The sequence below is a fragment of the Lissotriton vulgaris genome, chromosome 5, assembly GCF_964263255.1.
Source record: "Lissotriton vulgaris chromosome 5, aLisVul1.2, whole genome shotgun sequence".
Taxonomy (NCBI): domain Eukaryota; kingdom Metazoa; phylum Chordata; class Amphibia; order Caudata; family Salamandridae; genus Lissotriton; species Lissotriton vulgaris.
Window position 1 is genome coordinate 1,020,846,094 of NC_141693.1, and position 24,135 is coordinate 1,020,870,228.

Genomic DNA, 24,135 nt, shown 5'->3' on the forward strand with positions numbered 1-24,135 from the left:
TAGAACACGTTTTAAAGTGACTTATTCTTACATTGGCTGTTTTACATACTTATTGATAAAGGGAAAAACACCAGCTTTAGGTGATTTCCCTAATTTTTTTTACTGTCCTGGATAGTACAACACTGGTTATTCTGGTTAAAAAAAGTCCAGGTGTCAACCATAAAATTGAGCCATCTCTGTTTCTCAAGTGTGCTCACCATTAACCTTTACCATTTATATTTTAATATTTCTGAATCCTTGTTAGTCCACTTTCCTTTAGACTGGCAACTTGACTTTCTTGTAGGTTTTTATGCTGTTGGCGCACCAGTTTAGGATTTCCATTAATCCTTTGCCCTTCTTTCCAATAAGCGTGGTCCTGTGTACCGCATTACCTTCAATTTCTACTCCCCTTTCCTTTTGTGAAACTCCTATTTCAGATTCTTGTTGTATCTTGATTCATCGACTGCTCCTTATGTATTGGTGTTTCAATTAGGCTCTTCTTTCTTTTCGTTCCTCAACTTGTACCTAAAACAATTGGTCTTGGTTATTGCTGTCACACCACTCCTTCTATTGTTCACAATTAAATCCTCCTTATTTATTTATTTATTTATTTATTTATAAAACTTATATAGCGCACAAATACCGATTGGTGTCTCGGCGCTGATACCTACAATTGCAGAGAGGATCCTTGTCAGTGTTACTGATTGAAAAGCCAACTTTTTCACCTGTTTCCTAAATATTAACAAGGAAGGGCTGAGTTTGATGTGATCAGGTAGTGAGTTCCATAATTTGGACGCTGCAACTACAAAACGTCTATCTCCCCACGTAGCTTATTTTGTCCGTGGAATTTGGAGAAGCTGGGATGAGGAGGACCGTAATGTTCGGTTTGGCGTATATACACACAAGGCCGTTTTTAAGAACTCTGGTCCTATGTCGTTCATAGCTTTGTATGTCATACACAAGGCCTTGAAATTCGTGCGACTTCTCACGGCAACCAGTGAAGTTGATGAATAACAGGTGGTATGGAAGAAAACTTAGGGGTACTGGTCAGAATTCTTGCAGCTGCGTTTTGAACCAGCTGTAGTTTGTTAAAAACTTGCTCTTGGGCGTTCAGCCGCAGTCCATTAAAATAGTCCACTTTGGACAAAACCAAAGCGGACATAAGGGTTTTACCCGCCGTAGAAGGGAGAAACGGTAACAGTTTCTTCACCATTCTCAGCGTGTAGAAAGAGGCTGAGACTACTGCGTTAGCATGACTGGTAAATGCTAACTTGTTGTCAAATAGAACCCCCGAGTTTCTAACCTTGGGAACTGGTGTTGGCGGGATGCCCAAATCGGAAGGCCACCATACTGGGGACCAAGACGGGGTCAGTTCACCAAATATCATGACTTCCGTCTTGTCCGAATTTAACTTTAAGCAGTTCTGATCCATCCACAGACTGATAGCTCTCATACCCTCCTGGAAATTCGCAGCCACTGCTCCTCCATTTTTATGTATCGCCAGGACCAACTGGGTGTCATCGGCGTATGAAGTCAACCCAATTCCATATGATTTAATGACCCTCGCCAAGTCCGACACGTAGATTTTAAAAAGTGTTGGATTTAGTGAGGATCCCTGGGGGACTCCACAAGGCAGAGAGAAAACAGGCGAGTAAAAACTCCCCATCTTCACTGACTGCTCTGTGTCAGCAAGGAACGAGGCCAGAAGTGCCTTGGCTTTGCCCTGAATGCCTATGGCAGCGACACGGTCGATCAGGATGGTATGATCGACCATGTCGAAAGCTGCAGACAGGTCTAATAATATCAGGACCGCCGCGCCACCTTGATCCATGATCATTCTGACCTCCTCTGCCGCCTTTATCAGAGCAGTCTTTGTCCCGTGGCCTTTCCTGAACCCAAACTGGGTGTTGTCCAGTATGTCATTCTTGTCGATGTAATTGGCCAGCTGGATGTTCATTGCCTTTTCAAATATTTTAGATGGATACGGGAGAGAGGCAATGGGCCGATAACTTTTGGGCTCTGATGGATTGAGGTTTTTTTTTTTTAATAAAGGTTTTACAATGGCTTTTTTCCAGATTGAAGGATAATCCCCCGTTTGAAACATGGAATTACAGATGTTAGTAAGCACTGGAGCTATCGAGTTGGATACAGATTTAAGAACTGTTGGTGGGCACGGATCCTGAGGTGATCCTGATTTGACAGTGTTCATGAGTTCTCCTATATAGAGTTGAGATAGTGGACTAAATTCCTCCAGAGTGGAGTTGGGGAATATAACACCATTATTCAGGCCGGATGGCTCAGTGACCGTTTTATTGGAGAAATTGTTAAAAATGTCTAACTTTTGCCATAAAGAAGTCCGCGACGTTGTTACAGAAGGTTTGGGAAGTCTCAGTAGTGACAAATGCAGGTGGATTGGCAAGTTTTGAGACCACTTGATACAATTGCTTGCTCCAGTTTTGGGATGACTCTATTTGTTTACTATAGAATTTACATTTTTCTATAGTTATAAGCTTCCTGTAACTTGACAGAGCTTGTTTATAAGTGTCTCTGTCGTTGTTGTCGTATTTAGTGCGCCAACGTCTCTCTAAATTACGGCATCTCTGTCTTTCTAATCTTAGGGGTTTCGAGAACCAAGGGGCAGAAGGTTTTATGCGATTGGGCCGCAAGTTTTAACAGGTGCTAACAGGTCAAAGGCGTTATTCAGCCATTGACCATAGTCTTTAGAGGCTACATGCGGATCTGCTGTGTTTCCTTTACATTTCAGTTTTATTATTTAGACTTGCTCCCGGACAGCCACTTCACAATCTTCTCACTATCTCTCTTCGGTCTTCTAGCTGGTCAATAACGCACCCATGCGTCCTCTCTGCATCATCCTCTGTACCAAAACCCTGGAATTCTTCTCTGGTTAATGTTCTCCCTGCACCCGCTCCGATTCTGATTGAGGAAAAAAACTTATGCTTAAAACCACCTGGGTACTAATGTTATCCATGACTTGTCTAATTTTTATTTTAAATCTGCATTGTTGCTATAAAGAATTGTTTTGTTATGGTTTATCATAAATGTTACTATGTTATACTTAAATTACTTACATTGGAAGCGTTATGTAATTGCTATAAATACATCTAATGAAAACAAAAAATGCCTTGTAAAATGTGCTGCCACTTCAGTGAGAGGCCAAGTGTATGTCTTCTGCATAGTTATCTTTGGTCCATATTTCTTCGCTTTGTAGGCGGCACACACCGTATGGGAATCAGACGGACTACAGAATATTTGAGTTGAACAAGCGTCTGCAGAACTGGACAGAGGTAGGTCATTTGTCTGCACAGTTTCATTTGAGGGCTCCAGGATCCATTGTGTGCTGCAGATGTATTGAATTAACACTTAGGTCAGATTGCTGCGTGCTACTTGCACTACCAGCAGAAATGTCAGAAATACTTAAAAAATAAAGAACATAAATGCTCTCACTGAAATGTAAAGTAAAATGTACTTTTTAATATTAGTTGAATGGTGGAGATCATATTATCGAGTTTGGGGTTTATTCTTCAAAATATATCCAGGAATATCAGTCAAACATTTTTTTTGCATGCGTACTTTGTCCCTTTTGTGTGTGTGTAACATGCACTTGCAAACACTGACTCTGCAGAGCATTTCTCTAATCACGCGCTTCATGTCACTACCATTCTATTATCGTGCCCTGCGCTCTCCAGATCAAAGAAAGTGGTACCAAGAAATTGGCAGATCCATTATGAAAAGTTAAAGTAGTTGCACGTTAACTTGGTTAGAAGTAAAACCTTTACAATTGTATTCTATTCATAACAGGTTTACTTCATAGTCCTTATATCCTATAGGATCTGTACACTTATGGTAACTATTTGTAGCATTCTTCTGTCGATCATGGAGACGCTGTGGGTACACTTCTATTGCTTGCAAGCACAATACGTTGTGCAATGTTCATTAGTATAAGAAAGGAGTCTCCGAGAATGAAGTATGGCTTACAAGAAACTTTGTATTTTTATTAGTGGGGCACTGCCATCTTTATTTTTAGTTCAAGTGGTTATATTTGCCATACATTTTTTTTCAACTACTGTTGCATAATTTATTACATAGTCCAGTATGAAGGGTTTTAATATCTGCATGACTAAGCATTAAGAGCAGTATGCAGCAGCGAAATAAAGGCACTGCATGGGATGCAGTTTAGGTCACTTGAATTCAACAATCTAATTGGTTGTACCACTATCAGGAATTTGCATGGTCTTCTGTGGATTTTTTTCTTATTGCCTTTGGAGAAGTTTCTCTTTAGAGACCAATTCTATTTATCTACATGGCACTTGCATAGTTTTAAGGATGCATATAATTATTGCTTGACACTGGGCCTCTGTTTTTCTGTCACTTTGACTCTAGAAATATACTTTGGGGACCTTCCAAACTTTCAGCTGTGACCTAAGCAATCCACATTATCCCTCGGAGGATTGGCAAATTATTGGTCACATAAACAGATTGCTCCTGCAGTCTACGCTTCCTAATAGCGCTCTGAGTTTAGTGAGTTGGTTACTCCAGGCTCAACCTTTCCTTCTGAACAAGTCTTGGTCATTTTGTTAATATCAGTGTAGGAAATTACAAAAGGTTCGGAGAAGTCATTTTGGCAGATCCATGAACACAGTAGTAAATTGACACATACTCTAAAGGACAAATTCATTTTATTTTACAGTTCTCAAACCTTTTTTTTGGCAAATGCCTGAGATTTCAACTTCTTTATGTCTCAAAGTCCTAACCTAAACGTACAGTGATAAATGTGGGTCAAAGTCCTCTCTCTGCTGCAGTTGCACTCAATGAAACAAGTTCTTGCCAAATGTAGACTTTCAAAATGAGATTGAGATGTTTACCAACCTGCGCCTCTCTGGCGAAACCTGGGCAACATCATGTCTTTCAGTTATTTCCGATGCTGTGAGCCCAATCCTACCTCTCCAGATACATTCTTCTTTGTGGCTTTATTTGTATCAGAGACTCATTTTAATTGCCCAAACTCCATTCGGTCACCTCATGGATGGATTTTGTTATTCTTTTTTCAGTTTATTAATTTGCAATTATTTGCTAAACAGGCAACTTAGTACGTTTTCGTAGGTGTTGACAACCGGACAAGTTAAGTGGCCCTTCACATGGTTGTCAAATTGAAGCTGGTACTTTTCATCGATCTTTGTTTTATTCCACTCTAAGCAATTTTGACTAGCACCAATTGTTATGAGTAGGAATCTCTGCAAAGATCCCATTGTTGATTCTGCAAACATGTTTCATTTTTAGCTTGTCAATGCCTGGGTTCCTTTCCATTAATTTGGGCAGTTCGTTAGTGCCCTATTAAAATCGACGTGGGTGGAGGAAACTGAAAAGAAAGGCAGAACATTTCAGCATAGAAACCCTATAAATAAAGGATAGATTAGTGACCAGTGGTAAAAGTAGCCAGTTGAGACATTTTAAATACTCTGAAAGGACAAATATTCTCGGTCCATGAACAGAGATTGCTTGACATCAAGGTGTTTCCTTTGGTCTTCTTCTATTGCTATAAATGAGTGCAGGCCTAGGTTTCTACACCTTATTATACATAATGTTTTCTCCGAAAGAACAAAAAAAAAGAATCTGGTCTGCTCCATGAGACCATGTCTGTTCATTATGCACTGCACAATGAAGCTCTTTCCTTAAATCCTCTTGATGTTTTTTACTGTCCCAGTACATTTATGTCCAGGTTTTGGATAATGTCAGACTTCTTAGTCCGTCTTTAATCCAACATTGCATTTAATGGTTGCATTAAGAATTCAAGATTTATATGTACATTTGGAAATTTATGAAAACCATTGAGCATTGCCCTAAATACAGACGGAAGAAACTTTTTGAAGGACTTTCTAAAGAGAGTGCAACAGTGAAAGATCTGGAATCATCCACTAGAGGTTTAATTTTCTCAAATGAAATGGGAAAAGCAACTTAGACTTGTGTTGGTTCAAGCCGTCTTCAGCCCGGCTTGCTTTAATCCAGTGGCAAAGTGAGCAAGGGACTCACGTCTGAGCATACTCTGCCACACTTATGGCGGCCAAAGGCGGTACAAAAGTGGGTGGTGATGGACTGAGCATCTGAAGACGGCTGGAATGCCAGAAACCGGTCCTCGGAAGCTTGTTTCCGGTCCAGGAAAGACATGGCTTGGCAGTTCGGGCTGGACTATTCCCATGAGGCACAGGGTCAGACTGATTTGTATATAGCCATGTCTGAACTGGGGTGGCAGAGTGGGTTAAAGAACGGTGATGGATTAAACCCAGATATTTTGACTGGGTGTGAATGTTTGATTGATTCAGATGCTCCGTCCATCACCACCCCCTTTTGTCCCGAATTGCCCAAGGTGGCACAGTGGGGTCAAGTGGGGCAGCTTGGAGCATATTCCGGGTTCCTAGTTCCATAAACTGCCACCCAGCCACTAAAGAACCTCTTCCTCCTGCACCTTGCTGTTTTCCATCTAATCAAATGTTCACTGTGTTTTGGTGCAATTCAGTTTTTTGTTAAAACACAAACACCTTTTCTGTTCCAGGAGTGTGACAATTTGTGGTGGGATGCGTTTACTACAGAGTTTTTTGAGGATGATGCTATGCTGACCATTACGTTTTGTCTGGAAGATGGACCAAAGAGATACAGTAAGTGCACGCAATAAACCTTTGCCCTGGGGGAACATTTTGTATATTCCGCATGTATCTTTTGATTCTGTTTCCTTTTAAAGCAGTTTACTGATTAGAATTTCGTAAGGGCCACTTATAAAAGCCTTCACTGTTTGCAATTTTTCTCCCACCACAGCAATTGGGCGGACGCTTATTCCCCGCTACTTCCGCAGTATCTTCGAAGGAGGAGCCACAGAGCTGTACTATGTCTTGAAGCATCCGAAGGAGTCATTCCACAATAACTTTGTCTCACTAGACTGTGATCAGTGTACCATGGTCACACAGCACGGCAAACCCATGTTCACCCAGGTACGCCAAACAGAGAACAGAATCCATGATTGATATTTACACAGGATTGCTAGAAACAGTTGTTGGTGTGCACTCTTTTGGAGTGCAATGTATTTGTAAATTTTTGTACAGATTGTGCACATGATAAGGTAAAAAAGCATGCCAGCAAGCTGGGATTAGTTCTATCCCAGCTTTAGCTGTTATTGAATGGAGTGTTGAGATGTTAGCCTGCTTCCTGTGATGTCAGTGAAGCACACCTGAAAATGCTTTTTTCTCCTGCAAATCGGTTCTGTTAGGCAAACCACTCACGTGTTGGTGACAATACTAAGCATACCAGCAATGAACCAAAAAGCGCACCATTTATTGAGCACGTAGAAACAGGGCCGGTCTTTGAAAATACACATTTTACACTTTAGATATTCTTCCAAGAAAACAGATTCTTCAGTTTTACACTCCCCCATCACTGCAGAGGCTTATGCTGGGCAGAATAATGTAGACCGTCTCTCATTCTAGTAAGTGTTGTCCTAGCCCTTAGTATAGTCTCCTTCCATTGCTGCCTTAATGGGAACATCTTGTGACCTCGGGTAGCCCGAATCCCCACTTTGTGCTCAAACGCACTACTCCATTTTAATACGACTGGTAACCGAAGGAAAAAACTGCAGTTACTGTTTTATTCTCTGGTCCTAATACAAATAAGCTGGCCAAACCAGTTCCTTCTGGATTATCCCCATGCAGGCAGGGGAGGCTTGGCGACCATCCAAGCGTGCATTGGTCCACATGACGTGCTTCCTGTACTCCACCCTTCTGTACTCTCCCAATCGCCAGCATGGACTCTTGTGCTCAACCCATAGTTTGCTGCTGCTTAACTTTTCTGCTGCATGCTCCTCCTCATCTGATCTCATTGGCTGAGTGCACCACTTGGAACAGGGTGCATTTCCCCATCAAGCATAGGGGCGCTGCCAGTCGTAAGCCACAGTGCTGATTGGAAACCTCTTCGGGTTCTCCACTGCCTTTAGTCTCCATGTCTGTGGAGGAATGTGTTTCACTGGTCTAGGTTCCGTGGCAGGGACATGGCTTTTGGCTGTGTCCTTGTTCGGGGTTGAAAGTATTTTCAGTTTTATTAGTCTTTCTGCCTTCGGAAATATTTATGAAAGAAACTTGCTTGCTCAATTGTGTATTTTGGCCACCAACTTTATACTCTTTTATACGATCACCTTTAAACCAGTTCACCCCATTCATACTGTGTGGTGCATATGCTAGCAAGATTGGGTAGTTGATTTTTCTACAGTACTGTCTTTTGCTAAATAGGAGTATAAACGTTATTTGCTAAATATGATTTTCTCCCAATGTCTCTTTGAACTGTGCCACAGAACTCCCTAGTAGTACTTCTGGTGGAATGTCCTCTCAAAGCATTAGGAGTTATTTCTCAACTCCTGCGTGTTTTTTTGTTTCAAATATTAAACAAATTGAGCTTCATTTAAAAGAAAAAAAATGCTAAGCCTTTAGACACTTTAGATTGCTTTTATTTTTGAAACACATGTCTGTTAATATGAATGGAGTGGTTTGTTCTTATGTATTTTAATAATGGGAACTCTGGAGTCGAGGGACAGGCACATTACTTTCCTTGTGCCCCATATATGTTTTTACATCGTTTGTGTACACAGAACCTCGAGTTATGTATACACAGATCCTCCTGCGGTCATTAAATCTCAAAAGCTTGTATACCAGATGTGTTGTTTAAAAGAAACATTGGCTGCAGATACACAAGCTCTGCATTCCTCTGCCGTCTAGTGTTCGACCCGGAAGTTTACAACACAAATGTTTGGGTTACAAGACTCCTCCCTTGTTCAAGAAGGTATCATCTTACAGGCTCCATCTCAGATGGGTTTTTTCGCTCATTGGCACAGATGTTTGGGACAATTTTACGAAGTCCAAGCATTATACAGACTGGATTCATTTCTTTATCAATTCTGTTTCGTGTTATGCAGCACTTCTTCCACCCAAGTGGTGAAAACCACGATATTGCACCAAGAAATGTTTTCTGTATTGACCTTTGGAGATAGAAATACTACACTGCTCCTTGGACTTGACTCTTTGCTTCAAAATCAATCGAGGTTTTCCTTGAAAATGCACCGAGGACAGCATTAGATATCCTGCCCACCCCAAGGTCTTATACCTCTGCCTCTCCCTGGAGCACAGAGATTTGTCCAAAGATGCCTGACTTGCCGTCCGTTGCATAAATACTCTCAATCATAGGAGAGAGAGAGAGAGAGATGGCGCATTACAAGAATCAACGCAAAGAGTTATCTGCTTCTCCCAACATTTTGGGGTATTGAGAAATACCCAGAGCTGAGGCCCTTTTTACATTCCTCTGGGCCAGGCACAAGAATCCCCATCAAAGGCCTTCACAAGGAGGAAGACTCTTATTGCTTGAGCCAGCATAACAGCCGGAGCCCCTTCCAGGACCGAAGAATAGGGTCATGCCACGTGCATCTGCTGGGCACCAAGACTAGTCTCAAGCTCTTAAGAAACGAATGACATAGGCATGGCACAGCTCCTGCATGAGTCAAGCATCGAGTTCAGAGCCCAGCCAACAAAGATATTAACCTTCAGGGACCACACCTTCAGCTGGCACGCCCTAGACTCCAGAGGTCGGTTTGACTTCGAACAAGGCTCCTCCCAAGAGCACCGATTCCCATCCTGCTTCGTCTGTTGGTCATCCAACAACCTAAAAGCTTCACTCTGTACTGAAGCTGCAGCCTCACTCTGAGCTGAAGCCAGCACTATCCCAATTCAATGCGGTCGATGAACCCCACTCAGAGCTGGAATGATGCCGAAGAGCCAACACCTAAGGGCACCAAGGCTCATTTGGACACTTAGGTCAGGCACCTCAGGGGATCAATATTTGAAAGTCTGGCTGATTTTCTGGATGAGTAGCAAAAGAAGTTCCTTATTCAACCGGACATTGGCAAGGCACCTACCAGACCTTCAACCTCTCTACAGACTCCGGGACCCCTCCACATTCCAAAGGAGGGTCAGATGTGTGGCTACTAGCCCTCCATCCTTCCCACCACTACCCACCACATCTCCTCCCCACCCCTTCCTTTGCCCTCACACTCCCCTCCACCTGGTTAGTTACCTGCTCATGCTCAAGGGCAGGACGCAAATCTACTGGAAAACAATTAAGGACCCTCTTAAGACTAGGTTGGTGACGCTCCGTATGGAAAAAAATATAAGCCTGCCTCCACAAGATCTGGCTTATATTCACATATATATTGGACTTACTGGATATACCCACCCCTCCTAAATAAAATAAAAAAAAAAAACAATTCTGTAAGATTGGTATTTGGGACCGCCACACACTGGCGAATTGCAGACTCTTTGCCTTCCTCCAGGTCTGAGAGAAATATAGGAGCTCATAAAGCATCTTCCTGAGGCTCACTGCTAAAGGGGACAAGAGTTGGTCACAGAGGGCAACACAGTTAGCAATACCCTTGATGCCGCAGGCACAATAGCTAGAGAGAGAACCACTAGCATCCTTTTTCGTAGGCATGCCTTTATTAGGGTGTCGGGTTTAGGCCAGGGTTGCATTAGTACCCCTTTAATGTACCTTTTTATGGAGAGATTACCTATGATCAGAAGCATGAGAAAATCAAGGAGGTGATCGGCATTGCGAAGTCAGTAGGCGCCCTGCAGTCTTCGCCTCCAAAGTCTGCTTTTCACAGACAGTGCACCGGGGTAAGTAACAAGCAAGTGGCTCGAGACAGAGGCCTCCTTATCAGCAGTATCCAACAACAATACCTTTTAAGACACTCAGCAACCTGGGGTGGCCTACAGAGGAAACTGGTGGGTGATAGGTAGGGGTAGCTCAGCGAGGGGCTCCTCTGCCACAGAATAGTGATTGGGAGAAAAGTAATCACCCCATGCTGGTCAGGGGACAAATTGAGCACGTCCAGCCTCAATAGGAAAGTGTTACATCAGATCAGTGGGTCCCCCACTTTGTAGAAAGGATACTGCTTTTGGAGTTTCAGGTTAGCTCCAAAACAGACAAAATTCTTCCATTTTTCCAGGATCTTTATAACTAAATCTTTCATGGAAGATTTAAAAAAAAGTATTCCCTCCTACGACACCTGCACCCGTGTAGAACCTCACATGACTTTTGGGTTTGAACCTCTAACTCATGTGATTTTACAATCCTTGTCATGGATGGTGGCCTTTTTAAGAGCAATCACATCACTTGGATGCATCTGTGAGCTCCAATCTCTTACAATATATAGTATAAGAAACATTCATTCGGGAAAATAAAGATTGGGTAGTTCTTCATATTAATCCAGAATTTCGACCCAAGCTTGTCTCCTCTTTTCACATCAACCTGTGTTTTTTTCCCCACGCAGCCGGAGTCTGTAGCTATAAAGACAATTCATAGTCTGAACATTAAAGGACCACTCGTGTATTTTATTGACTGAACTAAACCACTCAGAAAGACCAATGTAGTGTTTCTGTCCTTTGCTACCCCGATAAAAAAGGTATGCTATTTTCAAGGCTGGCATTGCTTGGTGTTTAGTTTAATATATTTAGACCTGCTATGTTTGCACAGTCTTCATGAAAAAAGAAAGCCCATTAGCCTTTTTAATTGAATATCCCTCCTATGGATAGCTGTAAGGCAGGCTGCTACTTGGCCAGCACCACACGCTTTTTCCAGACATCTGCATCATTTGCTAGCTAACCACTGCTTTGAGGAGGGACGGCTTTAGAGTCTGCGAAGCGCATGTGCATCTAAAGCCACATATGCTAGGAATGGAGAATGTTAACTTGTAAACATCTATTCGTAGTGTGTAGCCCTGAAGATTCACATGTGCCCTCCTGCCACCCTGTAAGCTAGCTATGATCCCATATGTTTCTTACATCTTCTACTTTTTCTTAATTATTCACAGCACACTCTGTCTTCAACACAACACTTGACTTACACTACTAGGCCACTGAGTGGAAAACAATCCGAAGTACCGACTGTTTGCTGATGTTTTGTGGAAAAAGAGAGGAGTTATGGCAGGTCTTATGACTCAAATTTCTTTGAAGGGAAATAAATTGCAAAAAAACAGGCGTAACACTAGATTACAAGAGTATGCAGAGGATGTGGACCAATGAGCATGCACTTTAATTAGTTCTCTAGAAGTCTTGTTAAGCAAGTGATATTGGCATCTTTAAGATGTATATGGGTATTCTACAGGCAGGCCATCTTACAGTAGTGTGACTATCAAGAGCTCACATTGGCAACATAGTTAAGGTATGTCGGTGCATCGTCTAGCACACAGAATCCAAGCAAGATGATCCTCGGATTTAAAGTTTGGTCTGCAGGTAAGGATTCAGGCTAATTATCACTTGTCAGGCAAAACGGTTACAGGTCCATTGGTTGAAATATATTTATTAGCTACGAACAGATGGTTACGGGGTAAGTAATACTTTCCATTTGTATCATTTGCTAAACTTCACAAATAGTCATTGTAAGTGCTGGAGAGAGATTTGTTGTCAAGCAGTATAGTGGGGTGGAGTGTACCTCCATGACGTACGTTTGGATTCTCATTATGGAGACCTCTGTGCGGACAGCTCTGAAAACAGAACCTTAACGGAACCACTAACTTGCAGCAAGATACAGGTATTTTAATGCCAGGATACATTAGCAATTCCATCTTACTTTGAGAGTGTAAACACAGCCTCCCATGGACTCTGCAACGGTTACCATTCCCCTTGACAGAAAATCTTTCACACGTCAGTTTCCTGTTAGAGATACGCGGATAGCTGCCTCTTATTGATCAGAGAGCGTGCAGCCTTTTCACAGAAGTCGATGGTTTATGTTAGCCTTTTATTATCAAAGAAAACCAAGACATTCAGTAAAATGGCTCTAGAAAATCAGAGGCCTACTGACCTATTCTGTAGCTGGCAAAGGTAGAGGGAGACAGATTTTATGAGACAAACCTTTAAGTCAATTGTTCTTTCTCACGTTTGCTTCCAGAATAGCCTCCTTTCAGTTTTTAATTTCCTCTTGGGCCCCACTATCCTTTGAGACTCGGCATCAATTATTTTACTGCTGCCTGCCAAACTCTGGAACCTGCTGGTATTGGATATAATGCACCCCTAAAATAGATGAGCATTCAGAGGAGGGTCAGGGGCAGTAGGTATGGAGTCAGAGCCTGTGTCACATACTTTAATGAGTTGAGCGTCTTGGAGTACTGATTGCACTCTGGCAGGTTCCCTTATGAGCCTGGAAACACCTTGTTGTTTCACCAGACATTTACCATGATCATGCCATTTGTTGACATCACTTCTGATCAAATTAATGCGAGGAGATGTGTATAGTCATACAATTTCTAGAGCTGATGAAAACTTCTCTCTTGTTGTGGTGAGTTTGGTAGGTTTGATCTTCTTATTTCTTTGCTAAATGGTTTTAATGATGTACATGCATATTTTCTAAGTTTAGCCTAGATCTGCTTAATTGTCAACCAGTAGGAATATGCCATGGTGAAGACTAAATTTGTATGCAGCCTTCACATGGGTGCTTTGAATTGGGGTTGCCACTTCTCTCCATCCTGAATTTGGCACACTGAATTCCATTTTGATGTCCTTTAAAAAGCAATGATGAATAAAATAACATTCTCTTGTTCTTTTTAGATACACAGCGTTTGGGATTATGCCATTTTGTCCTTATTTCCAGTTAGGTTCATATCTGGCCCATTGCTAGAAAAGAGTTGTTCAACTGATGGTGACCAGAAAACAGGAGACCAGAAACTTATTTCCAAGTAGTGCTAGCAAGAAATTCATTTTGCACCCTCCACATTTTTCTTGGCCTATGCCACCAGAAGCAGTTTTGCCAAGATTAGGTGCTCCTAGGCAAAACAAACTTCTTAATGTGAGCAGGCATATTCTCTACTGGCCTGGTTTTATGGTTGCCAGTGCAGGGCAAAGTGCCAGTAACTCCAAAGTCCAGGACCACTCTAGGAATGATCTTGCTTTCGCCACATTTAATCAGAGTTTTGATTCAAGTATGAACTAGATGCATGATACTAAAAAAGTAGTACTTTTGAATTGTGACATTGAATATCTCACACCCATCTTTGTCTTGGGTACTTTTTCCATACAGTTTGTTCTCAAGGTAGAATATGCTCAGTTGACATCCATCTTAAAGGGTGCCATGAAATCCTTAATATCAACTGTCTTGTAGTTTTGTGCTCAAAAACATGAAATCTGTGGCTCGGAGACATATCTTTGGAACCTACCCAGGGGAATTGTTGGTCAACCCATAACTAATATGGTGTGTAGCCAGAGGTCAAAGATTTGATGAAAAGAAGCCCAGTCTGTTTGTTTCATTCTTTAAGATTTTGAGCTTGACCCTACTCATCCCTCTCTATTGTGTTCCTCAGAAAAAGAGGGAGAACATTTCCTTTTGATGTACTTTATTAAAGCATGTCCTCAAAAACATGTAGGTTCCTGAGTCTTTTGGTCTTGCCATTTTCTAGCTCCTTCTATACCAAGTTCTTGTATACGGTTATTCCATTGAAGAACATCCATACGCATACAGTTTCCATTAGTTTGAAGGTATGTTTCTCTCCTTATGATGAATCTCTTTCTTCTTAATTCCTGTTTCACCTTTAAAGGAGAATGAAGATGGGACTTCCACGTGATGATGCTCTTACCATATCTCTGAATGAAAATGCCTTGCTATGGTGTGTCTGGAAACTGGATTCCCAGAAGTAGTTTAATTATAGCGTAAACATTTATTTTTGAATATCTTGTGCCTGTGGTAGCTAATGCCACATTAACAACAGACCTTATTGCTTGGTGGAGTTTTAGGCTGTCATTTAAAAAGAAAAGTAATATTCAGTTTTTTCTTAACCCCAAAGGTTTGTTTTTACTAGGAGTGTAAAAGATTCCTTAATTTGGATATCAAGACTGTCCTTTTTACATGCCCGTTCAGCTTTGTCAATTAGGGATGACTACTTAATGACATTTTAAGATGCTGAATTGCAAGTCTCTAGAATGCAGTGTGTTCAAGTGGACGAGAAGCCAGACCCGGAGGAATAGCTTCTTGTTTCTAACTAATTCCACGTGTCTTTTGATCACATTATACCCAGCTATTCCCTCTCAAGTAAGGATTGTGGTAATCTAGAGGCTATGAAGGTTCATCTCGATGTGGGTTCTCAAAGCGGTGTCTTTCTTCCAAACTCGGTTAATTGTGGCATGTAAACGCATGCAACATGGACCAATCATAGTATAATTATCAACGTTCGCCCTGAATTGGCCTTCCATTGTTCATCTAGCTTTTGCATAAAAGCATCATTATAGGAACCCTTATTTCAGATTGGTTCTTGCCATATGCCAGTATGATGCTTCTTGTAATCTGATGGATATGTGGCACTCTAATTGTCCTGCAGAAGATCTTATTTTATAGCATCTTCAAGTAAAATCATTACGGTCCATGGAACCTTCGTGCAGTTGAGTAAGAAGTTCAATTCCACTTCCATGCCTGGATCTCTGATCATAGGAAGTCTTGCTGTGATTTGTGTTTTGGAGACTGGTCTGTATCTGAACGAACGACAGTCCATGACTAGGTGGCGGGTGGAATGCTTGAATTACTCTCAGCCACTGGAGATCATGGGCAGCATTTCACTTCATTGTGTTTCACCCACCATGTCACTCTAGACAGAGGCTCACCGTATGTAAATCAGTACTGACTTTAGGTCATCATGGTTGCGATCAATCTTGTACTACCCCTTCCAGAAGCAAATGCAAGTAACCGTAGATTGGTTTGTTGTTCAGTAGGGGTGCAGCTTGATCCCTACGGCACAGTGAGCACTAGACCTACTTCTGTGCATACCCGTTGCCCTTGAGGCATCAACTACAACAAAGTGATGGATAGAATACTTGACTTCATCGGAACCACCTTATGGATGAGGCCTAAACAGGCCAAACCTTTCACGGGTAGCCAACGTTCTGGTTCAGAAGGTTGCTAGCCTTGACAATTCTGGCCAGACTGCTGCTTTTGAAGTATGACCAAAGCTGATTTGCATGTGGCCTGTTCCTGTTTGGGGTGGCATGGTGGGCAAAATAACGATGACCTGGGATGCAGCCTTGAGATTAATTCCAGCATTCCACCCATCACGTTATTTGTATTCCTCCGTACATCTGCATGAATCCCCCGAACAACTTGAGTGCGCAAGTGAGCGCTGATCTCGGAGTCCTGTTGAGGTGCTGCTGGCCTGCTTGCTAAAAGGATTATCCATTATTTCTCATTTTATTTTTCTGAATATGGGTTATATTACTGAAAATAGCCTCCTTTGCATTTAGCCTCCTTTGTAAATTTGCATTGCTTGTCAATTTTTCCATCCATGGTTTCTAATAAGTCGTCTGTTACGTAAATCGCAACACTGCATCATGTGTTACCTGTAATAGAGCTGAAATGGCTGGGAAAGGAATGCATGGTAATTTTGTGAAAATCATTTTTTTCACAAATAATTTGTTTTTGTGCTCATTACCAAGTTGCTATAATTGAGTATCTAATTCTGGACTTAAATGGACTATATAGATAAGGATATAGAATCCGCGGTACATAAATGTGCTCAGCGAAATGGCTAACCGTTGGCGGTATGGAGTCTCCAGTGACCAGTTTAGTTAAATGTCATGTAATCACTATCAACACACACATGTTTAATTTCAAGTAATTCCAAAGCTATTCAAATCCCTACCACTATATGGTGGGATAATGCACAGCATGTGAATCAAGAAAAAGTTCAAAATTATAACGGGTAAGTATGCCATTTATAAAATATACCACATTCATAAACACTGTGGTTTTCAGATGCATAACATGTTTCATTTTAAGCAATGACCAGCCATTTAATGGTGTTTACTCTAGCAAAACCGTTTGAGACAACACAGTTGTTCTTTTCTCTAATTCTCTTCTTTCATTGGGACTTGTGGTTTTTGCAGGTGTGTGTGGAAGGCCGTCTTTACCTGGAGTTCATGTTTGATGACATGATGAGGATAAAAACGTGGCACTTCAGTATCCGGCAGCATCGAGAGCTCATCCCACGTAGCATCCTTGCTATGCATGTGAGTGTTCTGGAGGTAGCCTATCTTCCTCTTGCTTTTCTGAGAGGCAATTTTTTGTGGCTGGGCTCTAATCCTCCTCAGTCGACCTCCTCGCCACCTCCACGGAAGGTTAAATCTGTGGAGGATTGTTAGAAGAAAAGAAGCCTTAGGAGGGAAACGAGCACTTATAATGGGTAGACCATACTTACAGGGTAGTTGATGTATGTTTTTACCGCCCCTTCATGTACATAGATCTGCATACTATATATAGATATGGTTGTATAGCTATGATTTGTGAAGCCGTTTTAGCTAAATTCGGAAATAATTTGAATGCATTTGAAATCCCGCCCTGTACACAATAGTTAAATACAAGGTCACTGGTAATGAAATGAGCTGAAATAATGCACGTGTATATCATGTTGCCATAATTTTGGAACATAAGATGTATGAATTCATATGGATATATGCTGCTCCTGTGAATCTAAAGGTGACCCAATAGCACGATACCTATAGCAGGTTTATAATTAAACATACATTTACTACTATTGTGCAAAGTTTAAGTTGACTTGTATTACCAAAGAATGGTATAGTTGATATGAGTGTCCCAAGTTTCTTGTTACAATGGCCTTCAGAGGAAAACAGCTCTTCAAATAGTCCTGAGGTTTAGCTGTGTGTGTTCTTTTTTCATTTTTTTAAATCCCTTGTGTCCAAGTTCTGATCGAACTTTGTTTGTAACTGCTATGCATGTCGAAGCAGCATGGAATTAACCATACATACAGATCCTTGTTGAGTAACTTTCTAATTAGTGTCATTTTTGAGAGAGGATAGAGCCATTATTACCCACTCAAAACTGTGCGCCTCATGAACCTTGAACCCAACACTCAACAATCTTAATATATAGAATATTCCACTCTGCACATTTGTATACATGCTGGCATGTTGTACATATGCTAACGTGCAGAGGAGCTGGGTTCTGTTGCATTTTAAGTTGTTAATTCTGGAAGGTGGGCCGGGCTTGGGTGGACCTAGTTACTGTTGGATCAATGCATTTGTAAATTTGAGGGTCTGGAGGCGTAACTCTAATGTTGTGCGAGTGGCTCAGATGTGAGTGTGGGGTTTGGGTCCGGTTTTTTGCAACCTGTGCGTTAGGAGGGGAAGAGTGAAAGTTTCATTTGAGTTTGTCCTAAAGCTGCAGTACCTGTTAAGACCAACTCTCAGTATATGGATCTATTGCATACAGTTATGTTCAGAAGTTGTCCTTTCCCTTTCTTCTATGAAGTTCTTTTTGAGTATTGCAGTTTTTAGATTTCGAAAGATGTGGTTGGTTCCCAAAAAAGTGCATCCTTGGAGCTGCGATTATCTGGTCTTGTTATTCTGCAGTGACGTTTATTACCCTTTTTTCTAAAGCATAATCGCCTCCTGTGAACATTTTATACACATGTTTATTAGACCACATTGTTACAGGTGTAAAGGTGAAACCGCCTTGATTTTGGTGTGTGTTCCCCAGGTACGCTGGTTTGATTGTATCAGACCTGTAAATGTACTGGCTGGTAAGACACCACATGCTTTTGCATGGCACATTTCCTTAAGCGTTTAATTTGCTTCTTATCGTGTTTTGAATATGGGTGGTTGTCAAAATGGGGCAACATCCTTTTCAACGCAACTTTTACAACGCATGCCTTTACATCGCAAGTCTTACAACGCATGCCATTACAACGCATTGCGCTGGGGGCGCTCTAGGATAGGCAATAGATTTAATTTACTATCCAACACCTTCCCTACTATCCACGGGGACTGGAGTTGGAATAGTAAATTAAACTATTCACTATCCAGCACCCCTCAACACTATGCATTGTAACAGCATGCGTTGTAAAACCTGCGATGTAAAAGCATGCGATGTAAAAGCATGCGTTGTAATGTCATACATCCGTCAAAATGCAAAGAGGGGCATATATCTCAGTGGTTCATCTTGTTGCCCGAATGGGTTGTACTTCCTTGGCAATCCTGTATGGAGTTGCTAACCGGGTTGTAGAGGATTACATGTAGGGTCCTGTTGCGATTCTTTTGCTTTGTATTCCAGATGGTTGCAGGTTAATCCCAGGGATCTTGACTGTTCTAGAGTGAGGTGTTCGTGATTCAGTTCAGTGATTGTACCCATAGTTAATGAAGTCTGCTTTGTAATTCTCCCGGTTTAATCCCTGCTCTGATGTCTGACTATATCTGGTTTTATTGTCTTGGCTTAATATTGTGTCATGCTTCTCGTGAAAGAGAGTGTTCTGATCTAGAGAGAGAGACAGAGAGACGTTATATATAAAATGACTCTGGTTTTGTTCTATGGTGAGTTAATCTGAGTCTTTTCTTTATTGGAATTCCATTTCTTCGTGACTGATTATATTCTTTTGTATCCAGATTTTTGCCCTTTATGTGCTTGAGTAATATAAATACAAGTATATACAGCTTGATGCACTTCAGGATGTGTTTTTTACAGCTTCTTGTTCATTACACTTGATCACCACACCATAATGGGGTTATAAAAAAGGAAAAATGCATTCAACAGGTCACAGAACTGAATCTTTGAGCACATATTGTACATTCATATTTAAGTTGTGTTCCTTGTCCATTGCAGTCCCAGGATCCCCAGATGCTGGATCAGTTGTCGAAGAACATCACAAGATGTGGACTTTCAAACTCCACACTTAACTACCTCCGGGTAAGTGGTCCACGGGGGTATAGCACATTAACTAGAGCGTCTGTTGGGCCAGTGAGCATGCACCGCAATCAGTTTTCTGGAAATCTCATTTAGCACATTATGCTGACGTCTTTTCATTGCCTGTGGGTGCTGTGGAAGCGGCATAGTCAAGGTATTTTGCTGCATCATTTTACACAGATTCCTAGCAAGACGGCACTCCGATTAAATCTACGTCTGCAGTATAGGAGTCATGCTAATAATCACTTGTCTGGCAAAATTGTTCCAGGTACTTGGTTGAAATACACGTTCTAACTAAGTTGATTATAGTAATTGAATTAGTATTATTGAATAAAAGAAATTGTGTATATTAGGAGGAGAGAAAATGCAGCTAATTGAAAGTAATCAACAATAATGTAAATTAATCCAGTGTAGTGCTCAAGTTGCTTGCCCTTCTTTATGCTGAGCATGTGATGGCATCAGGTCCAACAGTTATAAACTTGCAGACTGACCCGAAGAGTATAAACGTTTAGCAGTATACACGTAAATGTCAGGATGAGAGAGTTTTTATGGCTCATAATCATGGGTTTGATCGGTTTCATAGAGGTCCTAGTTTTGACAGTTATGGAAACTAGAGAGCTGCATAACTACTCCAAGACCTTTGCTTGGTGGTATCAATTAGGTGGCTACTGTGTATGGCCCACAGACGTTCATCTTTCAGATGGGCGCATTGTTGGTGACCTAAGCAAGGCTAACCCCACTGTTTTTCTTCAAGCCTTTAATGAATGAATTTTCTTCTCCCGGATCCGGTGATAATCAGATCTTTGTTCTTACAACTCAAGAGACCACTTTATCAATTTTCCTGTTCATTGTCTATTTGTTCTCCCATGCTCAGTTTCAGAGAACACATCAACTTCTACATTTATGTGTTTGCAGTTAAATGCATATCCCTGGATCTGCAAAGGTGGATTGATGTGATTGGCTTCGATCTCCTCACTCACACAATAGAGTGCTTATTGGATACGCACAACTAAAACGTGTGAAAAGTAAAAGGTTAAAGCTTTGGCAGTAGAAACCAAGTTTTGTGTTATCTTGTATAAAGAGCAAACATAGGGTAAGGTGATCGTCCAAGAAAAGATAATTTGACAGGTTGGAAGATAACACAGTGTGACTTTCTTTGCACTGTTTACAGAAATGAGGACAGGCCGGCCCAGTGGAGGCGGATATACGACACAGCAGACGATGCAGATCATGAGCCTTACAGTTTGGTCAATCAGCAATGGAGGGCCCTTGATCAGAGGGAGGAGAGCTGGCAATAAGTTTAACAACTGCACTCTCCTGTTATTCCAATAAAAATATTTAAAAAAATATATATATTAAAAAACAACTATACTCTCAACCTGAAACTTGTGCATAACAAACCTGGCAGTTCGAATGAAAGGCCTTGTCCTTGTGTAGATAGGCCTTAATCAATTAAACTACATCCGACTAATGTTAAATGTGAATGGAAATTAATCTTCATATAAAATTCCCAAGTTGTATGCTTAGATGGTTGTGCAATATCAATATACAGTATGTGATGAGTTTTTAACTCTAATAAAAATGTGATCTCTGCTCCTGCGAGCCTTTCTAGTATAGTTTCTCTAGTCAACACATTAACTGTTTTGACATTTTATAGCAAATATATATATATATTTTTAATTGTCTGCAAGTATATATTGAAGCACATATGCAAAATTAATTACACCTTTCCAGTGCATCATTGGCATTTAGTGGTCATTGCATTCCAGTTGCCTACATGGATGCGAGCGCTACAGTTTGAATGGTTGCGCTGGGGAGGGAGATGGACTGAGTTTACAACACTTGGGCTGTCAATCTTTTTATTCACTCCTACTCTTCCCAACTCTTGTTTTTCAGCTCTGTGTAATCCTAGAACCCATGCAGGAGCTCATGTCCCGGCATAAGACCTACAGTTTAAGCCCACGTGACTGCCTGAAGACATGCTTATTCCAGAAATGGCAGCGAATGGTGGCACCACCAGGTGGGTACATGTCCAGCCTTTAGAAGCATTTATTCATTTTTTTTTACCAGTTAAAATCTTTGTGTTAGTGGCTGTAAGGATGTTGTGAGGAATGTACGCATCATTGTGGTGGGATGAGCAACGGGAACATAAATCTATATATTCGCATTTATTCCAAAAGACATCTTCTGAAATCCCTCTTTTTCTTTGGTCGGGGACAAGATGCACAGGAAGTGGCCTTCTGTATATTGTCATGCCTGCAGACCCCAATAACTCTGACTTTTGCTTTTATTCAACCGCCCAGTCACCTGTACGAATTCCAGGTCTGGCGCCCTGTAGTGGCCCCTGTATTCCTCCTTTCAGTTTGCTGGACATCTCTTACCTTCTCTCTACTCAATCTAATCCCCCACACAGTACATGTGGGAAGGCCTTGGTGAACATTTTGCGCCTTTTAATAGGCTGTTATGCCCCGCCTTCCTTTTGTAACCTCGATTTCATGGATGGTGTAGGATACGTCACTCCAAAATGGCTGCTGTGCCCCACCCCCTGCTTGCAAACCGTGCTAGTGAGTTTTAGTTTTTCCATTACTCAAGGGACGGAATTGTGAAACGATGGCATAAAATTGTTCGTTTTTTTTTATTTTTTTTACTTACTAATAATTGTTGTATATTAAGATTTCCAAAGCGTTACTTCTGGAAATATTCACTTTAAAATGTGTCCAGCGCTTCTCCTGTTGACGGGTCAGAAGATTGTAACAAGCATGTTGGGATCAGAACCATTATGCTTTTTAGGCATATCACATTCTGATATTAAAACATGACCAGCTATTGTAGCCCCTAACTGCTACAGATTTGCCCTGACTTTATCAATGTAATTCCATTGATTCTGCCTCGACCATAGTTCAATTAGTTAATTTGGTTTTGTCTCCACCACTTCAGCTGGGATTAGGTTCGAGACTTTCACTGCAATTTTTATGACATTTTTTTCTTGAGTTGCACTCGGGTGTTCTTTTTACCATTCATTGGTATGTTGACTTTTGGATGCTTTATCTGTTTATATGTTATCCCCACATCTAATCACCACTTTGTTATCAACAGTTGTTGCTCGTCTTTACTAAGAAATCAAGGCCTGCCTAACCAGTGTGCCATTTGAGAGTAGTCGTCTTTTGTAGATGGTTACAGGGCTGTTTCTTGGTGTGTTTTTTCGAGTGTTAGCGATTTTCAGGCTTTCAGTCTTACCGACTAATATAATAAATTCTGCGACTTAGCTTCAAAGGTTTGTGTTGATGCTTTTGCGCATGTTGGGTGCTGCTGATGGCGCCCGGTAAGGTGGGCACCCCTGGAAACTGAAGTCCTCCTTTTATCCACAGATCAAGCACCACATGGGGATCGGCAGTGTAAACCCCCCAGTACTGCGCTGCCAGGGAGCCTCAAACCTGCTCTGGAGGCACCTCTAGGGGGTGAGAGGGTGCTTGGGTGTGCCAGGGTCCCATTCAGTGCTTGGCTGTTGTGCTGAGACAGCCAAAGTGTCTCCATTTTGCTAAGCTGGTAGAGCATAATCTTTCTCTCTTCTCCACAGCGGAGCCGGCACGACAGGCGCCCAGCAAACGCAGGAAAAGGAAGATGTCTGGGGGCAGCACCATGAGCTCTGGAGGGGGGAACACCAACAACAGCAACAGCAAGAAGAAAAGCCCCGCCAGTACCTTTGCCCTCTCCAGTCAGGTACCTGTAAGCATCCAAGTTTGATACTTTTTACACCCCCCTCGTTGTCCCGACACATGCAAACTTATAGTGCGAGGTAGGCAGGGGCTCAGCATATGCAAGTTTGTACTGCCTGACTCTTATCCAGACAAAAAGCAGGCCACAGAGGGCAGGGTCACCAGATGAGGGCATTTAATCAAGAATGCACTGCTCAATTTGAGCTGGTGGTTTCCAGTGCTGAATACCGGAGCTTTATAGTCCACACCGGCTCTCATAACAGTCTTCCACATGGTGGCGCTTTTTGTATAAATTTGTGAGGAAAACAACAGTTCAGTTGTTTAATAATTAAGTATACATTAAAATCACGAATACCTCACACCCAAAGCTATAAGAATAGCATGGGCGGCATGCATTAGTCATTTTTAATGTTTATTTAAAGTTTGAATTGTCACACTTGTATGAGTGTGGTAGTTAGCTATGATGACACTGTCATTGGCAACTCTTGCAGGGTCAATTGGTGGTGCAACCTGTAGTGGCGTCCTGACTAGGGCCCTGGCACTTTTTTTATTTATTTTACAAATTAAGAACTGCAAGGATGTGGTGCCCCCGGCCTGGTCCTTACTTTTGCAAATCATTGTTTTCACTCAAGTTTGTTAGTTCAGAGAAAAGCAAGGAAATGAAGCAGGC

The 24,135-nt window shown here is 41.6% G+C and overlaps 1 protein-coding gene across 12 annotated transcripts in view; it reads left to right on the forward strand.

Moving 5' to 3' along the window:
* The window catches only part of LDB1 (LIM domain binding 1), a 336,398-nt gene that overhangs the window by 305,046 nt on the left and 7,217 nt on the right, over nucleotides 1-24,135 (forward strand). For 4 of the 12 annotated variants that reach the window (XM_086922638.1, XM_086922642.1, XM_086922644.1 and 1 more), the window contains 7 exons: nucleotides 3,209-3,284; nucleotides 6,548-6,650; nucleotides 6,808-6,980; nucleotides 16,941-17,063; nucleotides 19,669-19,752; nucleotides 21,646-21,769; nucleotides 23,327-23,475. In XM_086922638.1, coding sequence (XP_086778764.1) covers nucleotides 3,209-3,284; nucleotides 6,548-6,650; nucleotides 6,808-6,980; nucleotides 16,941-17,063; nucleotides 19,669-19,752; nucleotides 21,646-21,769; nucleotides 23,327-23,475 — 832 coding nt within the window. Of the gene's footprint in view, nucleotides 1-3,208; nucleotides 3,285-6,547; nucleotides 6,651-6,807; nucleotides 6,981-16,940; nucleotides 17,079-19,668; nucleotides 19,753-21,645; nucleotides 21,770-23,326; nucleotides 23,476-24,135 lie in introns of all 12 variants that reach the window. The other 8 variants (XM_086922648.1, XM_086922640.1, XM_086922643.1 and 5 more) reach the window with 3 other exon arrangements.